The sequence below is a fragment of the Amyelois transitella genome, chromosome 17 (assembly GCF_032362555.1).
Source record: "Amyelois transitella isolate CPQ chromosome 17, ilAmyTran1.1, whole genome shotgun sequence".
Classification (NCBI taxonomy): Eukaryota; Metazoa; Arthropoda; class Insecta; order Lepidoptera; family Pyralidae; genus Amyelois; species Amyelois transitella.
Window position 1 is genome coordinate 1376585 of NC_083520.1, and position 16830 is coordinate 1393414.

General features: G+C 37.0%; 1 protein-coding gene across 6 annotated transcripts; it reads left to right on the forward strand.

The window, feature by feature from the left end:
• Positions 1-113: 113 nt before the first annotated feature.
• Positions 114-14976, forward strand: LOC106134466 (fatty-acid amide hydrolase 2). Of its 6 annotated transcripts, none has more exons than XM_060948808.1 (13): positions 114-258; positions 1385-1430; positions 3960-4226; positions 4663-4789; positions 5466-5637; positions 6650-6774; positions 8313-8402; positions 9657-9802; positions 10670-10752; positions 11919-12105; positions 12803-12925; positions 13761-13898; positions 14315-14976. In XM_060948808.1, the coding sequence occupies exons 2-13, from the start codon at positions 1392-1394 to the stop codon at positions 14465-14467; spliced, it is 1650 nt and encodes a 549-aa protein (XP_060804791.1). In that variant the 5' UTR covers positions 114-258; positions 1385-1391; the 3' UTR covers positions 14468-14976. The 6 variants fall into 6 exon arrangements, with proteins under 6 accessions (XP_060804791.1, XP_060804789.1, XP_060804794.1 ...); XM_060948806.1 differs by lacking the exon at positions 114-258 and adding an exon at positions 468-546; XM_060948807.1 differs by lacking the exon at positions 114-258 and adding an exon at positions 496-597.
• Positions 14977-16830: the final 1854 nt, after the last annotated feature.

The window sequence follows — 16830 nt, forward strand, 5'->3', positions numbered from 1 at the left end:
TTTTCACTCTGAAGACGAGCCCGAGATGCGGTTTTTGTCAGATTTACATCGAAGCTACTTACCTAATCCAGGATTATAAACAAAATGTGCTCCCAGGGCTCTATTTTGGAGTAAGCGGTCTAGAACTATTGAGTCGCGTCTTTGTCTGTGATGACAGAGTGAATTAGATATTAAAGACCTCTTTTAGTGTTAATTATTTACCTCTGAGTAGGTATCTAACTTTTGCCTCCGAAGCCGCAGCGACAGGTTCCAGGACAGGTATAATTCTGTAAATTAATTAGATATTTTTTTGATGTTCGTTCATTATATAGTGTTGTTGTTGTTAAAAAGAATTAACTAGCCAATCAATGCTTCAAAGTTTGCTTCGACATATAAATTAAGTGCGCTTCGAACACGCTTCGAAGTTAGTTGCATCACTAAAGACGTCAAAGTCAAAACTGCCAATCAAGCTGTCCTCCATTTGTCAACCTCTGTCATTGTCAATCACAGAGATCAATCAAATCAATCGCTGTTGTTGCAGACTGTTGCTGCGCTTGCGCTGAAAAGGTTTTTATTAGTTTATTTTACTTTATTCTCAAGCAATAAATAGGCTTTTTGGTATGTATCCTACGGAATCAACCAAACATTTCTTACTAACCCAATTAAATTTCAAAAAGTAAGGACATAAAAATAGTTTTTATTATGAATAACTTACCTACCTACCTTAAAATTAAAAATCTGCTATCAAAACAAGTTTTTGCGACAAACATCGAGTATATACTTCTTAAATAATGCCACCAATTTGCGCGGAAACGTAAGTTTCAATAGTAATAAAAGTGGTTTCAAACAGGTAAGGTGGTAAAAGACTTCGCTAATAATTTTGAATGTTTAAAATTATTTTCATACAATTCAAATTGAGGTCAAGAAGTGAGCATAACAACATTGCTAACTTGATTTCCATGTTTACATAGCGGTCGAAGGCAAATATTGACGCTTATGTGTAAATTTAAGCATAGAAAGTGTAAGTGTATAGATGAGCAAGTATTATAATAGTTTGTATTTTAAAGGTTAATAGATAGAAACTTTTGTTACCAAATTTTCATCATGCAACTGAATGTGAATTGTCTGTATAGTTTGGTACTGCTCTTTACAGGATTAAGCAGCAGTATAAATATTACCTAAAATAATTTGCCTTCGATGACCACAATCCAGAATTGAGAAAATTCTGGAACAAAAATTAAAATTACCCAATTCTTGACTATGGTCATAAAGACTCCGTGGAGAAGATGCAACGTTGATAGTCTATATTAATTACCTGGGTCCTAGGTCATTGCCACTGAAGTTGCAAGCTTGACAAAGATCAGGAGTAAACAATTGTGAGTAATGTCACTTGTTTCTTTTACAGATAAGGAATGTGTACAAACAGGGCAGAAAAAAAGGCTATAGCAAAGGTAAGGTTTAAAATGTAAAATATTTTTAATATTGGCATGATAATAACTTAAGACAGAAGGTCCTTTATGTAGAGACTAAATAGATTAACCGACTTGGTATTACATGGATCTCACAACTTTTTATGAAAAAAACACTGAGCTGCGAGACTTGTATTTTTTTTACAGAATGTTTTTGATGGCATTATAGTTTTTATGACCAAAATGGCATTTGCAATGACTTTTTGTTCGTGTGGTAAACTATTACTGTTTCGCTTTTTATTATGATGTGAAAAGGGACAGCGATAGTTTAATGCCTGAAAAAACGTCATCGCCATGTTACCCACGCAAATTGAAAGTACACTAAGCTGATGAGATTGCTTAATGAACTAAAACTAAATGAAACCGATTTTTAATTTGGTAGGGTAGCATGTAAAATTATTTTGTCTGTGCCTACACTACTCCAGCATATGAATTTAAGTATGTGGTGTTTACCTTCAATAGTTTTCATTCAGCAATTAAATTCACATATGTATTAGATTGTATATCATGAATCTTTATTTTTTTTTTATTTGGTCTACCATTGTTTGCTACATTGAAACATGATATAAAATCTAATACATATGTTAAATTTAATTGCTAAACGTGCAATCAATGTAGCATACAATGGTAGACCAAATAAATAAATAAGATATGAATTTATACATCATTAATTATATATCACTTCCCTCGTGATGCCTCCTCTGATATTGTTTGATAACTTCACTCTAAAAATTACCTCCTACAAGAGTATGAAAAATAAAAGTAGATGATTTATTTTGTTTTATGTAGAAATATTGTACATATGGATGTGGACGTCGTAAAAGGCGACTAAGGAATAGACTTGGGATTCTACTTGTAGGCGATGTGCTGGCAACCTGTCACTATTTGAATCTCAATTCTATTGTTAAGCCAAACAGCTGAACCTAGCCCATCTGTCTTTTCGAGAGTGTTGGCTCTGTCTTCCCAGCATGGGATATAAACGTGACTAAATGTATGTAGAAATATTCAGGTGTCAATCATTATGTCACGGGCCTAGTTACTACTAATAAGATGTGCATATATTTCCATCAGGAGCAAGAAAGTTGAATGACTTGTGTATAAAATTAAGTTATTTAACAGGTGTGACGTGTGGTTTTACAGATAGGATAGTACCACTCCATATCTTCCCATGGATGTCATAATAGGCGACTAGGGCGAAAGGGCTTATTAAAAACTTGAGATTCTTGTAGGTATTGGCGGCAGTAAACTTTGTTTTAAGTAATTTATTTTAACGTCAACCAATGTTGTGAAACCAAAAGATATGACAATTATTAAGTGATGTTTTAATTATACCATAATAATGAATAATTTATTTTTATTTGAATTGGAAAGTGAACGTTTTATTTTGACACTGATGCTTATAAAGAAAGGAATGCTGTTTTTTGTGGATAAGGCAAGTTCTGACTAGTCCTACCCCAATACGAACTAATATTAAAACATACATAAAAATAATGTCTAGTTATATCCCCAGCGGGGTAGACAGAGCCAACAGTCTTGCAAAGACCGATAGGCCACATCCAGCGGCTTTGCTTAATGATTAGTTGAGATTCAAACAGTGACAGATTGCCAACTCAACGCCTAAAGCGAAGAATCCCAAGTTTACAAACCTGCCCTTCAGTCGCCTTTTACGACATTGTATAAATATATTATTTATTAAAGTATTTAAGTTTATGTCGTCTCAAATCACAATACGCGTACATAGATAAATAAAAGTCAAGTTGAGCAACTATATCAATAAATTGGGGTAAAGGTTCCAATCACAATGGTGTCGTAGTAAGTTTTTATTGTAAAACTTTGGGTTAGTATGTCGCTGTGGTGAGTTCGTCGGAAACATTGACTATCGTCGTAAGTCGTGAATCTTTAAAAAAAAACTACTTTAAGAGATATCCTTATGTAGCCGTCAACACGATTAATACTTTCTTGTGATTCTGTTTTAACGGTGCTGTGTGGTTCCCGGCATCAATAAAAAAAGAATAGGACCACTCCGTTTAATTATATGTAATGTATGTATGTATATTTTTTAGTAATCTTTTTCATCACTCTATTGAAATTTTTATTATAAGTAACAAGTATTACCTAGGTATTTCATTGTGAAAACAGTATTGTCATGTATAGGTATTTGCAGCACACTCAATGTCACACTGTGTTTATATTATTGATTTTTCGTTTAGACGTACTTTTTATAGAAAACATACATCCTACATACATAAAATCAGGCCCTGGATAGGCATAGAATTAGCCTAGAAGTAAGTTCGAGAATTTTGTTACGAGATACTAACTCAACGATACTATATTTTATAATAAATACTTATACATATATGTAGATAAACATCCAAGTCCGGGCCAATCAGAGAAAGTTTCTTTCTCATCATGTCGGAATAAGAACTCAGGACCTCCGGTGTCACAGACAAGCGCACTATTTTATAGTAAACATTATATTAAACATAAACAAACACACCTTTTTTTTTACAGGAACGACGCAAAAAAATCAACAAAATTTTCCGCGGCATGGCGTCCAACATGCTGAAGCATTCCTTCCTGACCTTCCGTTACTACCTGGACCTGATAATCGACACGATCTTCGGCCTCTTCTGGGAGAGCAAGCGGCAACCCTTCCCGGACTTGGACAAAAGACACGCGATGCTGGAAAATAGCGCATTGACATTGGCATATAAGATACGTACAAAAGAACTTAAATCAGAAGATTTGGTTAATGCGTGCATCGAAAGAATTAGGATTGTAAGTGTGCATTTTTAAATATTTACCTACATACATACATATAGTCACGTCTATATCCTTTGCGGGGTAGACAGAGCCAAGCCTTGAAAAGACTGATATGCAACGTTTAGTTTGGCTTAACGATAGAGTTAAGATTCAAATAGTGACAGGTTGCTAGCCCATCACCTAAAAGAAGTATCCCAAGTTTATAAGCCTATCACTTAGTCGTGGGAACGAAATGGAGTGGTCCTATTCCTTGTTTATTGATCCTATTATTTTTAGATCGAGTTAGCCTCGAAGTACGTTTTCGTACCATAGTAGGCCGTGCCTATCGATATGTCACTTATCTGAATATCCATCATAAGTCGTCCAGCTGAGCACAGCCTTTCAGTCTTTCGGCTCAGTCTACCCTGTAAGGCGTTAAGACGTGATGTAATACACATATGTTTAATTTCAGGTAAATCCCATCTTGAATGCAGTAACAGACGAGAGGTTCGAGGAAGCGTTGAAAGATGCTCGTGAGGTGGACAATATGATTGAGGAGGGCCTGTCAAGGGAGTATTTTAAGAAGAGACCTTTCTTGGGTACAATAGAATTTGATAATTAACATACATACATACATACGTTCATATAATCACGTGTATTTCCCGTGCGGGGTAGACAGAGCCAACAAACTTGACAATACTGATACGCCTAATTCTAAGTATGTTAATTTTTCATATACACAAAATACAACACAATGTTTGCCGGGACACCTTATGTATTATATAACAAAAAAAAATAGCAAGCCAATTTATAAACTTTGTCTTTAACAATGTGGCCTTAAAATAGTAAACCTTGTCTTTAACATAACGGTCTGGAATAACAAAGCAAAAAAAAAAACAAAAACAAAATCATATCACCATAGATTGGAATAGGTAGATTGATTTTATGTACTTGCATCATGAATTACCATAGAAAGCATAACATGGATAAGCCTCTTTTCCGGGATTCCATTTCAGAACTTACACTTACAGTAAACTACATTGTCCGCGGGTAACATAGGACTACAATTTACGTGAACGAAGTCGGGGGAAAACAGCTACCACTAATATATTCTTCATCCCACTTGTAAAAATACCGGAAAAAAAATATCTTAATAATTTAAAAATCCCGCAATCCCGGAGGCATGGCCATATTAATACACCTATACGTTTCAGTTCATTGACCCCAATTCAATCTACCTATTCCGATCTCTGCATAATTATCACCAATTTCCAGGTGTACCGTTCACAACAAAAGAGAGCACAGCCGTTGAAGGCATGCTGAACACGCTAGGCCTGGTCTCCAGGCGTTACACGCGCGCCCACGAGGACGCCGAAGCGGTCAGACTGATGAAGGCTGCTGGTGCTATACCCTTGGCGGTCACCAACGTGCCAGAGGTCAACAAATGGTCAGTGACAACGAATCTAATTGTGACCATGAGTCTAATTTTTCATTACAAACAAACAAATGGCTTATGAGTGAAAAAAGGAAGATATCTTATACTGTAGACATAACATACATACATATGGCCACGTCTATATCCCTTACGGGGTAGACAGAGCCAATAGTCCCGAAAAGACTGAATGGCCACGTTCAGCTGCTCGGCTTAATGATGGAATTGAGATCCAAATAGTGACAGGTTGCTAGCCCATCGCCTAAAAAAAAGGATCGCAATTTTATAAGCCTATCCCGTAGTCGCCTTTTACGACATCCATGAGAAAGAGATGGAGTGGTCCTATTCTTTTTGTACTAGTGCCGGGAACCACACGGCACGTAGACTTAACAATCAATTTATATATTCATACAACCCTGTACTTTACTTGATCTTAATACTAAAAAGAATTATTTATTTTTCAGACATTTATTTACATGTTTAGTTTTAATTTCTTTTTGTAGTATTGGTCTTTAATAAAGCGTGTGACGTAGTTTTTGAGGGTTTTTTAATGTGAAAATGATGACGTTTAATTTAAATAAAAATAGGCTCAAACGGCTCAGAAGCATGGGTATAGTCTATGTTTAAAAGGATGCAGTTGTTTTAAATGTCACCCTGTATACATACATATGGTCACGTCTATATCCCTTGCGGAGCAGACAGAGCCAACAGTCTTAAAAAAACTGATAGACCACATTGAGCTATTTGGCTTAATAATAGAATTGAGATTCAAATAGTTACAGGTTGCTAGCCCATCGCCTAAATAAAGAATCCCAAGTTTGTAAGTCTATCCCTTAGTCGCCTTTTACGACATCCATGGAAGAGAGACAGAGTTGTCCTATTCTTTTTTGTACTGGTGCCGGGAACCACACGGTACAATTTTATATATACCTTTTTTATTGGTGCCGGGAACCACACGGTACAATTTTATATTTTATATATATATAAGATACATTAATTTATTTACAATAATTTTGCGTACCCGCAGGCAGGAGTGCCGCAACATGTTGTTCGGTCAGACCAACAACCCGCACCACGCGGGGCGCTCCCCGGGGGGCTCCAGCGGCGGCGAGGCGGCGCTCGCGGCGGCCGCGGCCACGCCCATCGCCCTATGTAAGTAACACATTCTGACGTCACACGACACCGGCCAATCGCGGCGAGAACGCAACGCGCTCAACCGTATGTTGAGATGGTTCGGTCATGTGGTGAGGATGAATGAAAGCAGGTTGACTAAGCAGATATACAAGGAGTGTAGAGGGAAAGGTCGGAGTGGCAAGACCTAGACGAACGTATCTTGATCAGATTAAGGACGTCTGGTAAAGGGTCAGGTCAAAAGTACTCGAAACCGCCGAGCTTGCATGAAGAGAGTTATGAATGTGAATAAAGCGAAGGAAGTATGCAGAGATCGTGGCAAGTGGAAAGAGGTAGTCTCTGCCTACCCCTCCGGCGAAGAGGCGTCATTTTATGTATGTAACTGTAATTCAACTGATGTACTTTATGATATGCAATAAAGATTTTGAATTTGAATGCAACGCGCTCAACCAATAGCAGCGAAGAATCCATGGCGACATCTCAATACGTCACACGTTACCAGCCAATCGCAGTGAGAATGCAACGCGGTCAACCAATAGCGACGACGAGTCTATCTATGGCCAGCAGGGTTCATATTGTATCTATTTAAAAGCAGTAACTGTAATTCAACTGATGTACTTTATGATATGTAATAAAGATTTTGAATTTGAATGCAACGCGCTCAACCAATAGCAGCGAAGAATCCATGGTGACATCTCAATACGTCACACGTTACCAGCCAATCGCAGTGAGAATGCAACGCGCTCAACCAATAGCGACGACGAGTCTATCTATGGCCAACAAGGTTCATATTGTACCTATTTATAAGCAGTGACTGCAATTCAACTGATCTACTTTATGTGCCGTGTGGTTCCCGGCACCAATACAAAAAAGAATAGGACCACTCCATCTTTTTCCCATGGATGTCGTAAAAGGCGACTAAGAGATAGGCTTATAAAATTGCGATCCTTTTTTTAGGCGATGGGCTAGCAACCTGTCACTGTTTTGTTCTCAATTCCATCATCAAGCCGAGCAGCTGAACGTGGCCATTCAGTCTTTTCGGGCTGTTGGCTCTGTCTACCCCGTAAGGGATATAAACGTGACCGTATGTATGTACTTTATGATATGCAATAAAGATTTTGAATTTGAATTTGATTGCAACGCGCTCAACCAATAGTAGCGGAGAGTCCATGGCGACATCTCAATACGTCACAGGCCACCAGCCAATCGCAGTGAGAATGCAACGCGCTCAACCATGCTCCGTATGATCCTCATAATTTTTAATCACGTCTTTATCCCATTCGGAGTAGACAGAGCCAACAGTCTCGCAAAAGCTGTATGGCTTTAATACGGAATGCGATTCGAATAGTTACAGGTTGCTAGCCCATCACCTACAAGAGGAATCCCAATTATATAAACATATTCCTTTCACGGCATCCATGGGAATGAGATATAAAGTGGTTCTATTCGAATGATTAGAATTATTGTATAAACATACATACATACGGTCACGTCTATATCCCTTGCGGGGTAGACAGAGCCAATTATTGTATATCGTAATTGTATATTGTTCGTTTCAGGTTCCGACATCGGCGGCTCCACTCGAATGCCCGCATTTTACTGCGGCCTGTTCGGCTATATCCCCACGGCCGGGTGTACAAATCTAAGAGGTATAAACATATAGTTGTGTATATAGACGAGTGCCGTGTGGTTCCCGGCACCAGTACAAAAGAAGAATAGGACCACTCCATCTCTTTCCTATGGATGTCGTAAAAGGCGACTAAGGGATAGGCTTACAAACTTGGGATTCTTTTTTTTAGGCGATGGGCTAGCAACCTGTCTTTATTTGAATCTCAATTCTATCATTAAGCCAAATAGCTGAGCGTGGCCATTCAGTCTTTTCAAAACTGTTGGCTCTGTCTACCCCACAAGGGATATAGACGTGACCATATGTATGTATGTATGTATATAGACGACCTTGTGGCGATATCACTAACGTCATACGCCATCTTGTCTGAGTCTGAATCGCGCAAGCAATGTTTTCACGCATTGCAGGCATGGGGCAGGCATTACACCTAGCCCGGCAGAAGATCTTCCCTTTGTGGCGGTCGATCCCGAACTAATAATTAAGACAAGCAACTGAGCGTGGCCTTTCAATCTTTTGGTGATTGTTGGCTCAGTCTACCCCGCAAGGGATATAGACGCGATTATGTGTATGCATGTTTCCTCCAAACGAACGTATCTTGATCAAATTAAGGACGTCCTGGTAAAAGGTCAGGTCAAGAGTACCCGAAACCGCCGAGCTTGCATGAAGAGAGTTATGAATGTGGATGAAGCGAAGGAAGTATGCAGAGATCGTGGCAAGTGGAAAGAGGTAGTCTCTGCCTACCCCTCCGGGAAAGAGGCGTGATTTTATGTATGTAGATAGATAAAACTATTTATTGCACCATAAGAGTAAAACATACAAAACAACATAAAACAGATAGGGGTGGTACAAAGGCGGTCTTATCGATAATGCATAATGCCGTAATATAAAAGGAGGAAACATACATACGAAATTTACGCGAACGAAGTCGCGGGCAACAGCTAGTTTATTTAATATATTTATATTATATTGTATTTATGTATGTTTATTTTTATTTATTTAATATATTTATTTGATATTTGTTACTTTATGATAATATGTTTTAGGTCTATTAATGTCAGTAAGTTTATATCTTAAATATTAGGTATGTACACAAGCCAATGCCTTTCTTTACACTTAACTGTCGTGGAAGAAATTTCTCTAGAAATAAGCAGTGCCCTTGTACTGAATTTCTCTTTATTTTAATGTTTTTTTTCTTATTTTCCTTGTTGTACATAAATATATAAATAAATAAAAAATAAAATACATATATAATGCTATGTATGTATGTTCCCTCCAGGCGTGGCGCTCCGCACTGGCGAAGCGCCATCTATGGCGTCAATAAGTTTCGTCAGCAGACACCTGTGGGACCTGGCGCCGCTCACCAGGGTCGTGGCCGGGGAGAAGGCGGAACTCCTCGGGCTGGACAGGGATGTCGCTATCGACGTGAGTGCTATCGTGACTATAATATTATAGTCAAATTACTAGCGACCCGCCCCGGCTTCGCACGGGTGCAAAATCATAAATGTTATTAGGTATACATAAAAACCTTCCTCTTGAATCACTCTACCTGTTACAAAAAACCGCATCAAAATCCGTTGCGTAATTTTAAAGATTTAAGCATACAGACAAACAGACTAAAATAGCGACTTTGTTTTATACTATGTAGTGATAGTTACGGTGCCGTGTGGTTCCCGGCACCAATAAAAAAAAGAACAGGACCCATCCATCTTTTTCCCATGGATGTCGTAAAGGGAGATTAAGGGATAGGCTTATAAAATTGCGATCCTTTTTTTAGGCGATAGGCTAGCAACCTATCACTATTTGGATCTCAATTCCATCATTAAGCCGAGCAGCTGAACGTGGCCATTCAGTCTTTTGGCTCTGTCTACCCCGTAAGGGATATGGACGTGACTATATGTATGTATGTATGTAATATTTACTAAAGGCCGCCCGCGACTTCGGCCGCGTGGAATCAATAGCGCTGGAACTCCGGTATAAAAAGTAGACTTTGTGTTATTCTGGGTCTTCAGTTACCTATGTACATACCAAATTTCATCGTAATCGGTTCCGTAGTTTTTGCGTGAAAGAGTAACAAACATCCGTACTGACATCCTGACATACTCACAAACTTTTGCAGAAAAAAGTGTGTTGCTCCTGAAATTCTATTCTATCTCTGTGCCAAATTAAGTCAAAATCGGTCCAGTACTTTTTGACGTTTATTCGTTACAAGCACAAAAACACAAATATTCCTTGTTAATATTAATGAACGGGTAATTTTGAATTAGTTAATTTGTTTTTTTTTATTCACAGAAAATCAAAATTTACTTCACTGAGACAGCTCAAGACATGAGAGTTAGTCCCATCAGTGCCGAGCTAAGGGACATTATGAGAAAGTAATTATATCATTTATCATTCAAGAGGAACCCGTGGTCCGCTTTTACGACCATGATCCTGATTTTTTTTGTGAGTCAGGTTTTTACACGAAGCAATTACCGTCTGACCTCCACAACCTTTGCCGTGTGACTAAACTAATGTAGGTACGTAACTTCGAAAATAGTCATTGGGACATGACCAGAGAATAGGTAGATTGAATTGGGGCCAATGAACATATATAGATATATATATTAATATGGACATGCCTCCGTCCGGGATAGCGGCATTTGTAAATTATTAAGATTTTTTTTTCCGGTATTTTTACAAGTGGGATGAAGAATATATTAGTGGTAGCTGTTTTCCCCCGACTTCGTTCACGTAAATTGTGATCCTATGTTGCCCGCGGACAATGTAGTTTACTGTAAGTGTAAGTACTGAAATGGAATCCCGGAAAAGAGGCTTATCCATGTTATGCTTTCTATGGTAATTCATGATGCAAGTACATACAATCAATCTACCTATTCCGATCTATGGACATGACCGAGTCTGGATTCGAACCTGTGCCTTTTTGCGCCACACGCATTTTAACCGGGCACCTTACCCATTCGACCACCGAGACTCTGTCCACGCTCCTAACATCTCTCTTTTTAAAGTCAGTTAATATATTACACACTAGCTGTGTTCGCGACTTCGTCCGCGTGGAATAGTTATTTCGGGCATCATTGAAGCCCTCAAGGATGAATTTGCCCTGTTTTTTTTCCACATTTTCCATTATTTCTTCGCTCCTAATAGTTGCAGCGTTTAGTTATATAGCCTGAAGCCTTCCTCGATTAATGATCTATTCAACGCAAAAGGAATTTTTCAATTCGAGCCAGCTGTTCTTGAGATTAGCGCGTTCAAACAAACAAACAAATTCTTCAGCTTTATAATCTTAGGTATATATAAAATTCTCATGTCACAATGTTTGTCTCCGTACTCCTCCGAAACGGCTTTACCGATTTTAACCAAATTTTGAATGCATATTCAGTAGGTCTGAGAATCGGCTAACATCTATTTTTCATACCCCTAAGTTTTAAGCGTTGTCCACCCTTAACATTTTTTTTTTAACTAGGTTTACTTATATATGGCAAAACAACGTTTGCCGGGACAGCTAGTATTAGTATAGATAGATGAATTTCTATTTCAGAGCGATTGCGGTATTAGCTAATTTAGCGCCATCTGGCGAGAACGCGCCGAAGCCGTATTACCATGAAGGATTCAACCACATGTACTCCCTTTGGCGGCACGCGATGACAAAAGAGGTTGACAGCTTCCCCAAACTCCTCGCTAACAATAATGGTGAAGCGAAAGCGATTGTTGAGTTGCCAAAAAAGGTCGGTACTATTAAATTTTTGAACACTTTACAATTTTTTTTTTCACTCATACATACATATAATTACGTCTATATCCCTTGCGGGGTAGGCAGAGCCAGCAATCTTGTAAAGACTGATAGGCCACGTTCAGCTGTTTGGCTTTAAGATAGAATTGAGATTCAAATAGTGATAGGTTGCTAGCACATCGCCTAAAAGAGAAAACCCAAGTTTATAAGTCTAACCCTTAGTCGCCTTTTACGACATCCATGGCAACGAGTTGGAGTGGAATACTATTCTTTTTTTAGTGTCGGGAACCACATGGCACCAATATGAATTAAACCTTAAATGTTACCCAAATGTGATGGTTTCACATAAAAAAGGAAACATGTAAATGTGATCAGTGGTTCCGAAGATCAACATAATTATAGTCATGTCTATATCCCTTGCGGGGTAGACAGAGCTAACAGTCTTGAAAATACTAAAAAGCCACGTTCAACTATATGGCTTAATGATGAGATTGAGATTCAAATAGTGACAAATTGCTAGCCCATCGCCTAAAAGAAGAATCCCATATCCATAAGCTTTTCCCTTAGTCTCCTTTACCACGAAGCATTTTTTTTATTTGCATCCATGGGAAAGAAAGTTATGGAGTGGTCTTATTCTTAAAGCGCCGAGAACCACGCGGCACATGATATTAAGGGATTTAATTTTATTACAGCTCCTAGGCCTTTCACAATTCACATTGGCGGCCATTTTGAAGTTAGTGGACGAGCAAATCCTTCCTCAGGTTAATAAGGAATGGGCGGAACAGCTGACTGAGGAGTTGAAGCAAGATCTTCTTGTGAGTAACACACTGTTTTTTTCTTTAACGAACGCTTACTTTAATAAAGCTTACATCTTATCTTATGTATAAAAATCTCGTGTCACAATGGTATGCTATTAATGGTTGACCAGGGGAAATATGTTTTGTTTTTACACCTTTTGTAAACCCTAGTCAAATGCAAATAAATATTCTATTCTATTCAATGTTCGTTCCCGTACCTACTCCTCCGAAACGGGTCGACCGATTCTTATGAAGTATTTGTGAGCATATTGAGTAGGTCTGAGAATCGGCCAACATGTATTTTTCATACCCCTTAGTGATAAGCGTTGTCCACACTTAACGTTTTTTTTTTTTTCTAGTAATTACTTAAAAAATATTTATATGGCAAAACAACGTTTGCCGGGACAGATAGGCCACGTTCAGCTGTTTAGCTTAATGATAGAATTGAGATTCAAATAGTGACAGGTTGCTAGCCCATCGCCTAAAAAAGAATCCCAAGTTTGTAAGCCTATCCCTTAGTCGCCTTTTACGACATCCATGGAAACAAGATGGAGAGGTCCTATTCTTTTATTTTATTAGTGCCGAGAACCACACGGCACAAATGTGTGATCACATACAGAGATTAATTACTCTCTCTAACGACCGAGTTGGAAACAAATGGACCACGTGTGAATTAAAACTTTAAATATTTTTTTTTTTGGTTTCAGACTACACTGATTTTTTTTTTTGGTTTCAGAGTACACTAGTTTTTTTTTTAGTTTCAGAGTACACTATTTTTTTTTTGGTTTCAGAGTACACTGTTTTTTTCTTTTTTTGGTTTCACACTACACTGTTTTTTTTTTTTTGGTTTCAGAGTACACTGGGCACTGACGGCGTTTTGGTGTTCCCCAGCGCACCGTCAGTGGCGCCCTATCACTACACACTGCTGTTGAAGCCGTTCCATTTCGCTTACTGGGGTATTTTCAACGTGCTGAAAGTACCAGTTGTTCAGGTAGGTATACATACCATACACATATAATCACGTCTATATCCCTTGCGTGGTAGACAGAGCTGACTTCAAAAAGACTGGGCCACGTTCAGTGCATGTGCATGTAAACGTGCATGGCTTTATAAAGAATCAAAGTTATTATCAAAGTTTATTAGCCATTCCCTTAGTCGCCTTTCACGACATCAATAAAATGATATGGTGCAGTCCAATTCTAAAGTAAATTCTAAAGTGTAAGTTCTATCGTTAAGCCAAACAGCTCTGGCTCTGTCTACCCCACAAGGTATATAGACGTGACCATATGTATGTATGTCAAAAGTGGCGGAGACCGCACGTCAAGTTTTGGAATATTACATTTTTTTTTTGTAATACGAATGTCCCCTTATGTTGAAAAGAAATTAAATGACTTTTGTTGTTTACAGGTTCCCCTGGGATTGAATAAGAACGGTCTCCCTCTGGGCTTGCAAGTTGTGGCCGCGCCTTACCACGACCATCTCTGCCTGGAGGTCGCAAAACACCTGTCAAGTGCTTTAGGTGGTTCCATACCCCCTTGGATGTCTAGATTTTGTAGATAAAGTTTTTATAAAATAAATTAAAAAAAAAATTTTTTTTTTTTTTTGTAAATAATATTAGTTTGAACAAGTGTTATTTGTGTTTGTGGTTCTTTATATTGTTTTTTTTTTTAATAGTTCAAGAAAGTTATGATATTGATTTTTTTTTTTTTTGTACTAAAATATTAATTCTCGATGTATAAATGCTCAATATTGTCGTAAGCGTAATTAACACAAGTGATTTCTTTACTATAAAACTATTTCTTATATTAAAAAAAAATATTATTTAATATGTATTATTATAGCATAAAATATTGTTTTATATTTTTAATGTTATTATTCGAGATATAAAGAGCTTAGAAAAAAAGACATAATAATAGAAAACAATAATTATTTTCACGATGATATGCCCTGAAATCGAACCCGGGACCTGTGGTCTAAAGTCTTGTTTGTCTCTGTATCAAATGTCAAAAAAAAACATTCCAACAATTTTTGCACATTCATAGATTGTCACAGTATTTTCACGAAACTGAGTTGTTAAGCATGTTGTGAATTTTGTAAAATAGTTAAAATATCGTTTTTATTAGTAATTTAATAATTAACATTTAAACAAACTACATGCATTTAATGAATGAAATAGTATGACGAGTTTTACAATTTTATATTTATATCTATAAGTTTTCAAAACGCTTATCGTCCATAGAATTTGGAAAAATATGAGACTATAGAAGTGGCAAGTAGTGGTAATTGTGTCTATATGGTATTATCAGAAAAATATTTTTCTGTCTTCCTTATAATGTTGTAATTATCGCAAAGCGAAGTGTATGTAGATAAATTTTATATTGAATTTTAAATTTTGCATGAAATCAAAATATTTATTTGCATGAAGTATAAGAATGTATACTGATGCATGATTTTACGAATAAGTAGTATATTTGTTGAGGTACTGAATTAAAAGGAAACAATCTTATGTCTTAAACACATTTCTTAAACTAAAAAAAGAAAACTACGGTTTATCAACAGTTATTCATTATGACATCTGTCACTTAATTTTTTTTCGTCTTCTCATAACTATTAATTAATTTGTAAATGTATTTTTAGACATGTCTTTTAATTGAAAAATACGTTTATTAAATCTAGATTGAATTAATACAAGATTGGTAACCTTTATCTCAGTTCCTAAAGAAAATGGAAAATATGTTTATCTTCATTTCAATGCTACTAATAAGACTGAGTCGGTATTTGTACTAACTTGTATGGTGAAGGTGATATGAGCAGTTGAACTGCAAAATAAAATATTTTTGCATAATACAATTTTATTTTATTTGCGATGTCTGTGGAAACAAAACCTATACAATTTAAAATAACTCATCTATACTAATATTATAAAGCTGAAGAGTTTGTTTTGTTTATTTGTTTGTTTGTTTAAACGCGCTAATCTCAGAAACTACTGAACCGATTTGAATAATTCTTTCACTGTTAGATAGTCGATTTATCGAGGAAGGCTATAGGCTACATTTTATCCCGGATTTCCTACGGGAAACGTCAACAATGCAGGTGAAAGTTGAATGAGTCGGCCATCTACGAGCTTTCCACGCGAACGCTGCGCAAACCAACAAAGATATAGTAAAACAATGTACTAAAGATGTGAAGTACTCATTTTTTGCCACAAAAAAGTCCGCGAGAGCATATATCTATCTCTTAAGGTTTACTTACAATAACCACTTTTATGTTCATTTTTTAAGATTATTTTTTCATTATAAACATAAGTTATTTTGAAACCAATTTTCTTTAATTCAGTATTAATCCTTATCCAAATAAATATGTTTATTACTTTCGGCTTTTCATGTAGACTAAAATTGCCAATTACAGTATATAAATCAGACGAATAGGTTTTGAGATATAGTCGTTATAAGCAATTTGCAGCGAAACATTAAATACGGCGAACCAGCGTTCTTTCTAATACGCGTGACCGCCTGCAAAAATAAATATGATGCCCAAAATAACTATTCCACGCGGACGAAGTCGCGGGCACAGCTAGTGTACACATAAAAGTCCCAAAAAGTGTAAGACAAGATTGAACCGTATATGTATGGCCCTGCCCTTATTTGTAGTAAACATAGATATATGTAGAACGAATATGACAAAATGACTGAAGAGTAATCGTTGTCTGAAAAATCAAATCCTCGACAGAGTCTTTGAGCGACATACAAACTTCTTGTGCGCCAAGCAAACTTGATCGGATAATGTGTTTCTTCAGCGCCTTATTTCTACGACTAACTTTTGACAATGAAAAATTAAATTTAAACTACAGAAAAAATATATTTACTTATATGATAATAATGTTATGTTCTTGTCAGCATAAATTAGTGATTTCTTATCAATCA